The 12,116-nt window shown below is 28.3% G+C and overlaps 1 protein-coding gene across 1 annotated transcript; it reads right to left on the bottom strand.

Annotated features, from left to right (window-relative positions):
* Positions 1 to 1,516: 1,516 nt before the first annotated feature.
* On the bottom strand, positions 1,517 to 4,800 carry LOC101511232 (putative HVA22-like protein g). Its single transcript, XM_004497621.4, has 7 exons — positions 4,565 to 4,800; positions 4,361 to 4,436; positions 4,157 to 4,255; positions 3,567 to 3,623; positions 3,426 to 3,489; positions 2,635 to 2,850; positions 1,517 to 2,149 (listed from the first exon to the last, which is right to left on the bottom strand). Exons 2-7 carry the CDS (start codon positions 4,390 to 4,392, stop codon positions 1,772 to 1,774), a joined length of 846 nt encoding a protein of 281 aa, XP_004497678.1. The 5' UTR covers positions 4,393 to 4,436; positions 4,565 to 4,800; the 3' UTR covers positions 1,517 to 1,771.
* Positions 4,801 to 12,116: the final 7,316 nt, after the last annotated feature.

Here is a 12,116-nt window from a genome sequence, read left to right as displayed (position 1 = left end):
ATACGACCAAATATAAGAAAGTGGCACGTATCTTTAAACTCACTCACACTCTATCAAAGTTAACATTCAGTAATAAAACCATAAAAAATGACTATTGATAATAGTTTTGGTGCAAATTGGCATTACAAAAATTACAGGAATTTATCTTAACTAATAAGTGGAATACAAGTCATTAACACTCCAATCCCACAAACAATGAAGTATAATTAAAAAAATTAGAAAATAAACTCCTTACCTTCTGGTTCACGATAGCCAACGAGACGACAAACAACAAGGGCTTCACGTCGCAGTTGCAGTTTAACGGTTTAAGAGAACTGGTTGACTTCACGTCGTAGTTGCGAAGATTGATTGAGAGGGGATTAGCAACAAAGGATGGTTTCATGATAAATGGCGGTTAGAGGAACTGATTGAAGGTTGAGTTTCTGGGTAGAGAAGGAAAGGGTGACGTTGTGGGATGAGAAAGAAAAGAGTTTTAGGTTTTCTGTAAATTGAAAAGGAAGGAAAGAAAGGGGTTTTAGGTTTCTTGATGAATGGCCGATTTCATACTTCTCTTTCTTATTTTTTCTTTACATTTTTTTCTCACATTTTAATAACTATTTCACATTTTTCTTTTTTCATTAATAAAGAAAACTAAATTATGTAATTAAAAAATAGTTGATGACTGAAAATTTTGGTCGCTAAACTTTAGTTGCTATTTCAGTCTCTAAATTTTATTAGTGACCGATTTAGTGACGAAATAATATTTAGTTTCAAGGTTCAAAATTTCAGTCTCTATTTCGGTCGCTAATGTTAAAGGAAAATTTTCTATTAGTGATAATTAGCGACTAGATTTTTGGTCGCTAAAATTAAGTTGTTATTTCAGTCTCTAAATTTCATTAGCGACCGATTTAATGACGAAAAAATATTTAGTTCATAAGTTCAAAAATACGGTCTCTATTTCGGTCGTCAGTGTGACTGAAAATATTCGGTCTTTAAATCGGTCACTATAGGCGAAATTTCTAGTAGTGATATTTTAAATCATAAAAGATTAAATTGTCACTTCAAGTTAAAATAAAGGAGCAAATCAAAAAAAATAGTAGTGATATTTTAAATCATAGAAGATAAAAAACTAAAATATTAACTAAAATTAAGTTAAGTGGTCGCATGTGCTATTTAGCCATAATTTTAATTGATTTGTTTAGTTAACTAATTATTGTTTATAAGTATTTATATCAAATTATTTTAAATATTTTATTTACTAAATCATTTATCTCTTTTTCTCTCATACATCGACCCTCCCTTGCAATCTAAGTTGATGGCTCACATCAAAAATAGGACGATAAAAGGGCTCATGATATGGAGGTTTGAGAGAAAAAAAGGAATCTTAGTTAACAACGTGTCTGAACTAAAAATAACTATCCATTATTCCATATACGATGAGATAAAATCTAATTGGTCAAATCTCAATTCTTATACATCCTTCACTTTTTTGTACCCAATGTTCCACACAAACACAATTAACAAGAGGCAAGTAATAAACTGAACATTGCAAATTGGAATGTATATATTATTACTAGAATAAAAAGTGTATATCAACAAATGACAGTTTTTTAGATATAAAAACAAAAGAGAAAGAGAGTCTAATTTTCATTTTCCCAATTATTGTTTTCACAAGATTTAATTAATATGCTATATAATATGTACAATCATTGAATTACGATTGTTGAGGTTGTGGGGTTTCAGGGGTTTGAGGATTGTGTATCATTCAAGCTCACACACTCACGCGCGGTAATTACAATTGTTGACGTTGCGGAGTTTTAGGGGTTCGAGGATTTTGTGTATCTAATCGTCTGAGTCGTGCACGCGCTCGGTTGATTCTATCCTTCACGCTCACACTCACGCGCGATTCATCTTGTTCTTGCCCTTCATCTTTATTCGACTCCCATGTATCTTCCTCCTCCTCATAATATTCAGATTGGGCTTCAACAACATTAACATGTGTTGTTTGGGATTTTTGTGTCGCCGAGGTGTGACGGTTGATTATTGTACTTGGTGATGCTGGTGGGCTTGTTGGCCATTTCTTGCTTTTGCTTAGTGAACTATTTTGCTTCATAAAAGATGATTGCATTGTAGAGGTTTGTTCACCGTTTTGACCTTGCTCCTCGTTTTTCTGCATAATTTCAACATCTCTTTTACATCTTTTTTTAACAATACATCTCTATTAAACTCAAAGGTGTAGAGATTTAAAAAAATAAAAAACTTATCATTTAATATGAATTTGAATACAAATTATTATTTTACCTTTTTACTAAAAAACAAATTTAATAGAGATTTGACTCTTGAGTCTAAAGTGATTAGTGAATAAAGTAAGAAAATTATAATTAATATTTTAATTAATGTGATTTGTTATGCAATAGTAGTATATAATATTATCAACCATTTTTGCTTAAAAAATTAATTAAAATTATCTACTACTTTACTTTTTATAAAAAGAGATGTTGATTTAAGAGGGGTTGATTCGCTTTATTAAGAGTAGCAACCCAAAATCGATTGCTATCACTAAATATGGCACGTAAATAACATGCACCAAATGAAACCTTATAAGAACCTAGTAAAAAGAATATATAGTTGATCCTATTTAAAGGGAGAGTTTACCGGGGTAGTGGACTTAGTGGTGAGTTTTGAAGATTGAGAAGCCAATTGTTGAAGAGCTTGGACAAATGCAGTGTGTCCAAATTGTGTGCAATATTGCCAATAAAATATTACATAATCCCATCCCCTAGCCTTCCACTCTTGTAATGTCCTGTCAATGTCACTTTCATGCTTTGATACGTAGGGTCTCAACACTGTCTCATAAATGTAACCGGTTCCCTGCATTTACATCAACAATTCTATAATCTAATTGAAAAAAAAAAAAACAAATGAATTTCACCTTTTTATATCATCGATTTTTTTGTAATGTTTTTTTTTCTTCAAATTCTAAATCATCAAACTCACTAAATAGATGTCTGATTTTAGGACAAGTTGATAAAATGACACTGAATCAGCCTAATTTTGCAAAATTTATCAAATAGGTTTTTTATTGTGGTTTTTTTTTAATTTTATTGTGAAATTAAATCTACAATAAGTGTGAAGAAGAAGGATGTTTTTTATGAAATATTATCAACAATTTTATATTTTAATAGAAAAAAATTAGGATCAAAGTTAGTGTCAAACTAGACTTTATGACTCATAAATGAGTAACAAATGTCTTAGCAATTATGAAGTGCAAATTAAATACCTTTAAAATTAATCAATAAGTTTAAGAAAAAATAAGTTGTGATCCATTCAAATACTTGTTCATTTATGAGAGAGAGAAAAAAAAATACATTTAATATTTTAATTATTTAATTATTCCTCTTTTTGTCATAAAAAATGGCACTACATGTTAAATAAAAAGAACTTACCCTAGTTTTAGGATACCACATGTAGACAAAGAGCACCAATTTCACCTCTCCATACATTGGCAACCTTCATACAGTGAATTTACCGCATTAAATGAAAATACATATAGCATTATTATTATGGTTAAAATTTTCCATGCTTACCATGCAAGAAATATATCAGCAAACTTTTCCAATACAGTGAAGAGTGCCACAATAATCCTACAAACATATAGATGACACAAAAATCTGTTATTCAGATGTATCAAAGCTTATATTCAAACCATTCATGCAATTCTCTATGTCTATCAAAATTCAACACGTATAGGCATCAAGTCCTCTGTTTCCTCTGTTTTTCAAGGTATCAATCTTCATAATTGTATATTTCAAAGAAGAATATATTTTTAGAAGAAAAAAAATAAAAATCAAGGATTCAATTTATTTTTTTTAATCCACTCATTGACATTGTTATAGACAACAACATTTTAAATAAAGACTTGCGACAATCTTTTTAAATAATGACATAAAATTTATTGACGTTAACAGCTATATTTTGATAGAAATTGAGATAATATTTTCTGCACAAGAATGTGATTTTCTACAATATCAAAAGATTGCATCATGCAACCGCACACACATATAATTATAGTTTTAGTGTCTAACAATCGACTAAATTGTGTCTAATATTATCATTATCATCATCATTAATTAACATCATATCCATAGGAATTTTGATTGCAAAGGAGAATAAATACCAATATTTGCACCAAAAGCGAAGTTCCTCAATATCAACCCGATTCTTTTCCACTGTTTTATAGCATTCAAATCCAGGGTATGCATACCCAAGCAAAAGTCTGCAAAATCCAAATCGAATTAAAATGTAACATAACATAAACAATCACACAAAAATAAATTAAAAAAAGATTCATCTATTATTTCTCAAAATTAAATAAACATACATGAGACAACGGTTAATAAAATCCCCTAACATTTTCAACCGCTATTATTCGCACCAACACAAACTGTGGAATCTCTCTGAAAATGAAATCAAACAAATTAACTCATCAAATTCTGAATAAAAAAATGTCAAAAAACATTTTGTTCCAAAAAAAGATACAATTTTCTCCAAAAAAAATAAAAATAAATTGTATGCATCACATCACCTGTCGTTTTAACAATAAGATTCTGATTCCCACAATTGAAAGAGGCACCCGAATATCAAACCTATAGTCTGGTAATTAGGGTGCCCCAAAAAGACAATTTCTAATGAAAATTAAATAAACAGTAAAGTTTTTTTTTTTAATTATACTTTAGAAGGTAATGAGGTTTTATTGTTTTGAAAGAATGGCCTCTGATTCTCTCTTTCTCTTGAAACAAAATGAGAAAGAAGCCTTAGATCAAAAGCAACGAAAAATGCTCAACAGTATAAATAGTAGAGTGAAATATTTTTCTTTCTTTTAATAAAAACAAAAATAGAAAAATTGCAAATAAGGAAAAAGAATGATGAAAGGGTGTGTATGTTTAATGGTACGGGATTGATTCTCTTTAAATTTAGACGCAATTGTGTTGTGAGTTTGAGACATTTGTTTTGTTGGTGTTCTTTGGAACACGGTTTGGTGGTTGGATACGAAATGGTACGAGGCTAATTTTGTCCTTTCGTGGTTCTTTTCTGTTGGATTTTGTTAAACGTGGATAGGTGTTTGGTTTTTTTGATAAATAATATTAAACATTAATATAATTTAATTCGGTTAGCAAGGGAAAGGATTTTAGTGGAAGAGCACGTGGCGATTGTGCCTGATTTGGCTTGTGCTTAATTATAGAGAATGTAATTTATATATGGTGGACATTAAATTACATTCTATTAAATGATATGTTAGATAATTTTTTATTATAAAAAAAATAGTAAAAAACAAAAAGAAACTCGCATACAGTTATAATATCATGAGTTTGAATATGCTGTTTAGTCTATCAATATAGATTTTATGAATTGATAAATTAAGAAATATAATAATTTTGAAACATATTTATAAAATGTTAATATCTAATAATTAATCAAGAAATAAAATATTTGAGTAAATAAAATATTAATAAATAAAAATAAAATATTTAACATAAAGTGTCACATCTTTAATTAAGATAGATAATATATTTGGAAGATTATATATTTTAATATATAGTAATTGACAAAGAAAATTACATTTCTAGAAAAGTAATATGTTCAATAAATTGATAAAGAAAAATTCATAATAAGAAACTGGAGCTTTTATTAAAAATTTCTTTCAAAACATCTAACTTTTCATTAATGAAAAGTATGTTAATTACTATTAAAAACTAATAAATATATAATTAATTTTGAAATGGGCATTTTTTTTAATAACACCTCAATATATTGAAAACAAAACAGATTATGGTCCAATAGGGCCCATATCTAAGTTGTGAAAATTGAATTTCATATTCCTACACTTTGACTCCTACTCTACATTTCTTAACAAATCTAATTTTATTCTTATTATTTTCTTTGATATTTTTTTGGACTCATTTTTACCTAACACAAATACAAAATTTCTGATATAGAATTTAGTTTTTAAAAAATTCAATTTAGAAACTAAGATATATAAAATTTCAAAATTTTAAAGTAAGAATTTTACATATTAAAAATGTCAAAATTTAAATTTAAGGTATGCAAAAAAAAAAGAAATTAATTTTTTTTCTTCTATACTGTAAATTTCCGCTATGTAAAACAAATTGAAAAAACGTTTTTCATATTGGAAATTCTAAAAAATGAAATTTCCAAAATATATAACAAAAAATCATATATGAAAATTTGACACTAAAATTTTTCGATATGTAACATAATTGAGAAAAAAAATTTATATATTGAAACTCAACTTTTGATATGTAAAAAAATTAAAAAAATTTCTTTTAATACCGAAAATTTTAGTATGTAAAAACATTGATAAATTTTTTTGTATGTGAATAAACATAGATGTGGGGTACAAAAAACAAACTAATTTTGTTTAAATATTTTTATAGACTAATTTTGTTAATTTTTTTTTTACTTTTTTATTTTCTACTTAGGGTATTTTTAGAAGTTCTTACATAAAATAGTAAACTATGGAGATAGGAGCATTTCATTTTCACTCATTCCATCGTAAGAAAACTGTTCCAAAATCGTACCCTTTTATCAAATAGTATGTAAATTTTTTCACCACAAATTCGGTACACAAATTAACACTACCAAGAATTCTGTTTTCAAAAAATATGATATGCAATTTTTTTTTTAAATTGTCAAAAGATTTCGAATTTTTGAAAAAGCAAAATTTCAAGTAATATAAGTTGTGTACTTGCAATTTTTTGTAGTTAGATTATATTTTCCAGAAATTTTTAAATTTTTAAATTTCCGGTATGTTTTCATTTTGCAATACCGAAAATTTCATATTGTTAAAAAATATGGTATGTATTTTGTTTCTAAATTGTTTTATTTTTATTTTTTTTATGTAGGGATAGAAAAAACACAATTATATATAGATTTGACTAAATCATTCATAATTGATTAAATATTTGAGTTACGAGAAATATCACGTACAAGAGAGGTTGATCGGAAATATCGAGTAACTGTTATTATTACTCGTTCTGACAAAGAGACCGAAAATAGAGGAAGGAAGTCAAATTAATTATCGGTTGTGATAGAGGTGGAAAATATAAGACAAATAAAGATAACTCGATGACTTCAACTAAAATGTGTGGTTGTTTGTTTAAACTTAGATCAAAACTATTTAAGAATGGTGAGGATTGATTATTAGTTTAATGTGTGGGATTTACAACCATGAGTTACTGATTATTTTCGAGAATAATTTATTGTGGGACACCTAAAAGAAGATGAAAAAAATGTTGACGAGCTGAGAAAATTTCACATTGCACCGAGGCACATATTGACATATCAAGATAAAGAGAACATGACTAATATCTCTTAAATTTATAAGTGACAAACCACATACCAGAATAATTTGAAATGACTCATAACTGATATGCAACATCTGTTAGAGTTACTTGAAGCTGAGAGGGGCATGTTTTGGACACACTCTAAATTCATAACTTTGTTGAACATGTTCCCTCTTGTATTGGTAATGGAAAACACCTACAAACCCAAAAAAAAAAATATGTTACCATTGTTTGAAATTGTTGGTGTAACTTCAACTGGATTGACATTCAACGTTGCATTTGCTTACATGGATTGTAAGCTTCAAGAAAACTCTTGTTGGACATTTGAAGAAGTTAAAATAGTTGTTTGTTTCAAATACCCTATTTCCTCAAGTGATTGTGACTAACATAGAACTTGTTTTGATGAATGCAATCAGCTATGTCGGTAACGAAAAAGCCGCAAGTCATTGAATAATTAGAAGCTCTGATGGATTATATTGTGCATGTGAGTTAACACGGTACAAGGTGGAAGATGTTCTAATCCCATTGGATGAATTTCATATACATTGAAAGAAATTAACTATGAATAACTAGTGCAAAATTGTGTTTTTAACTCATGAATATTAGGTCAGATGTGTGCCACATGATTTAATAAATGAGGTGGTGACAATGTTGTAATTAATCAAAACTTTGTTAAGTCGTATGTATGGATAACCGACTTAAGCTTATGGGGCAGTGACAATGTTGTAATTAATTCAAAATTCGTCAAGTCCTATGTATTGATACATGACTTAAGGTTGATAAAAAAATAGCATTAGAACATGACCATACTAAAAAAAAAATGTTAATTTGTTTCAAATAACTTTGTTGTTGTTGTAGAGTTATCCATATTCTAATATATTTGACAAATGAAATGCACCTCCTCCTGTGTCATATCTTGTCACAAATGTCAATTGCTCTTCATGTGTGTTGGATAAGGTTGGTATTTGTAGCTCTATGATAAATTGTATTATAAAAGTCAATTTTGGATCAATTGATGCATGAGTTTTCTATGAAAAACGATGATTGTGTGTTTGACAACTGAATTTCTTTTACTAGACTCGGGGGGATGAAATAGGTTGTTTTTGCATAAAGTTGCTAATGATCGTTATTATATTCTTTTAAAATAAATACATGGATGATTCATCAGTTATCACAAAGGCAAACATAAATTAAAACAATCTGCTCTATAAAGTTTGACAAGAGAATTTAAAACAAATACAAAAATCAGTTGAAGATTCAATAGTTGCACATCTATGTCAACCATTGTGCCAAGAGAACCGAAAGAGAGTCTAAAAAAGACCATCAAGAAAGTGCGTACAAATAAGAAGATATAAATCTTATTGTTGAAAAATTTGTAAGTAAATATGTAATTATAATTTATTAGTTACTCGAGTAATGCATAACAAGTCTAAATTATTTGTTTTTAACTTATATGTTGTAAGATACTATTGTTGAACAAACATCTCAAGGATAATGTTAAGAGTTAAATAGAAGAAACCGACATGGATCGTTCCTATTATAAATTGTTTGCTACATGAATTTTAATTATAATTTATAGCATTTTTTAAATTGAACAAGTGGATGATTTGTTTTAGTAATATTAAAGCTTGAATTTTATAACACTACTTATATAATTTTGTAACTTAGTTATTAATGAATAACTTTGTATTCTATTTATTAATTTGGTATAAAATTCTGGTTCCATGGTTCTATTTTTGTAATGAAATAAGTTGCATATAAAATTATGGGTGTGTATGAAATTTTGGTTGGTATGAAATTTTCGTTATGGATATATGTAGGGAGGAAGAGCAAAAAACATTTTTTTAATAAAAAATATACTTTTAAGTTAGTTCAAATTTTAACTGATCTAAGAAAGCAAATGTGGTCTTTTTAAGTCCGTTAAAAGAAACTAACTTAACAAGACGCGTTCTTTAAAACCGATTTAAATAAACTAATTTAACAACTCAATATTTATTAAATAGTTTGCTTTTAAGTCAGACGCATAACTGTCTTAACATGTCATTTTTAACCAACTTAAAATATGTATTAGTGAATAGTGGTCTATAGAAGAAATGTTAGAAAATGATTCAGAGTTGGACATTATATTAAAGATGAATATAATTTGGAAAACATGAAAAACAATTAATGTTGTTGGAATGAGGCATTGAAGAGCAAGAAGTTGAAAGAGACAACATCAATGTGTGCATCACTAGATAATATCAAAATAAAGGGTGAAGTGAATAGGAAAAAAGGTAAGAAGCTGAAAGAATTTGACGTATATTGTGATCCTTCATTTTTTGAGCATGTGGATGCATTTTATTTTGATAATGCAACTAATCAAGAGTCTCAACAAGGATCCATGAAAGTATCCCAACAAGCATCCAAACAAGCCTAGCAACAAACATCCAAACAAGCCTTATAGGAACCTGTGATGAATGAAGTTAGAAAATATATGGATAAATTTCCTTCTCTAATTCATCTATATATTAAAGACATAGTTAATATTAAAGATGATGAAAACTATGGGTATCATGCTGTAGCTGCTTTAAATGGTCATAGTGACGAATACTGGATTAAGTTCAAACCTAATTTATATGATGCATTATTCGAGGAATGTTTGCAACAAATGACAAACTCTTTGCTTGTAATCAATTTGGAAAACCAACTCAATGAGAAATGGATGAACATTCTATATATGAGTTACGTGATAGCAACAAGATATTATTTTGTTCTTATCTCATTAGGGAAAACTTTTTCTTTGACTTTTATCCATTGAGGGGTTCCACAATTGAGACATATCACGTGATCATATTATCAATATTGTTTTTGTTAATGAAAGTCATTGGGTTGAGGTTAAATTGAAGTCAGGATATCCATTGTCTCCACTTGCATGGCATTGGAAGGATCGTTGTAGAGATGGGTCTACAACATTGAAGCTCATTAGATTTAGAACATACATCAAATTGTATGTCTTTGGTAGATGATTGATACTTTTAATTTATAACATATATTTCAACTTTTAATTGATATACCAAGTTGTATGTTTTTTGCTCGAACAAAAATCATTTCAATTTTTATTTCATATCTCGTTCTTGTTTACTTTAACGATCAATAAATAGTAAAAACAAATAAGTCTGAAGCAATAAACTAGTAAAAGTAAATAAAATGTAAAGCAATAAAGTATTACAAACATAAAAATCAGCTTGAAGCAATAAACTAGTCAAAAAAATAAGTCTGAATAATAATATAATACAATTAAAATGCAATTATAATATGGTATCATCATAGAGCACCAACAAATATATCCTGTAAACATCGAACAAACTAAAATCCTGTCATGGCATGCATATCATAATTTGGCATCCAAATAATATCATTAGGACCTAAAACATGCAACTTTGTTTTGTAATATGCAACATTCTTATATGTTTGTTTAGCACTCCGTCAAAACTTATGTGGCTATGAAGTTATATGTTCACTCATATTATACTTACAGATGTCAAAGAAATGCTCATAAATCCATGTTTGTAAAATAACAAGAGCAGGTGGTCTTCATACCATTTTACCACAAGTATCAATGTCTTAAAAAGAAACAATAAGTTGCATATACAAGAGTGAAGCTTTTGTCAGTAAGTATTATACCCTATCAAATGAAGTAGGTCTGTCATCGCTGCACAATCAAGTTGACCTTCATGAAGTTTCTTAAAAAACACAGCTTTCAATCATTCAAAACTATATGAAACACCTCTATTAACCCTAATCTCATTCACATCTTCTGCCTCATCAACTCCCAATAACTTAACAACAACAACAATTACCAAATTGTTACTCATGTTAGTTGGAGGTGTGTATAACTTCCCATAATATGGTATGACCAATTAAATCCTAACATCGTCAAGAGTAATAGTAATTTCACCAAATGAATTGTGAAATGAACTAGTTTATATGTATCATCTCTTAGCAAAAGCAGATATAATATTACCATCAATCATATGTAAACTACATCTTTGAAGAGGATGTAGCTCTGATCTAGTAATCCATTCATCTATCTTAGTAGGTAATACATATCTAATATCAATGAATTTGTCTTGTTTTTTGTCATTTTAAACAACTTTCAATGCACATTTATCATGTTTAATTAAAATAACACGCAATAAATTATACTATTAGTTAGTTTACTAAACATACACTAACTATACTATATTATACATATACTAAACTATAAATATATTAAATTATACATACTATGCTATACATACTATATTATATAATAAAATAAATTATTCACTAACTGGTTCATTGCATACTCTAGCTGTAAGTGGTGCTCGTAGTTCTTAAGGACGGAAAGATCAAATGGCCCTTTAGGAAACAGAGGCTGGTTGGGCACAAAATCTAGTTGTTGCTCCTCCTGATGCATGTGATCATGTTGTGTGTGATCCTCTAACGCAACATCCTGCTGCTTCTTCTGATGTATGTGATCCTAAAAAATTGTAGGATCTTGATTCAATGTCTTCTTGATGCTTTTGTCCCTCTTGTTGCATTTATTCGTTCATCCTTCTATTTTTTTAATAGTTGATCTCCTATTAGATTGTGTAAGAGGTCGAACACAAAAAGGCTCTACAGTGGTTTTCGCTCATTCGTTTCTCACTAGAAAAAAATTGTAAATAAAAATTGAAAAATGGTGAAAAAAAAATTTGACCCAAAAAATTTATTTTAAAAATTTGCGGTACACAATATAACTACCGGAAACTT

The sequence above is a fragment of the Cicer arietinum genome, chromosome 4 (genome assembly GCF_000331145.2).
Source record: "Cicer arietinum cultivar CDC Frontier isolate Library 1 chromosome 4, Cicar.CDCFrontier_v2.0, whole genome shotgun sequence".
NCBI lineage: Eukaryota > Viridiplantae > Streptophyta > Magnoliopsida > Fabales > Fabaceae > Cicer > Cicer arietinum.
The sequence above is the reverse complement of the archived record's forward strand: the minus strand, read 5'-3'. Positions and strand labels throughout refer to the sequence as shown.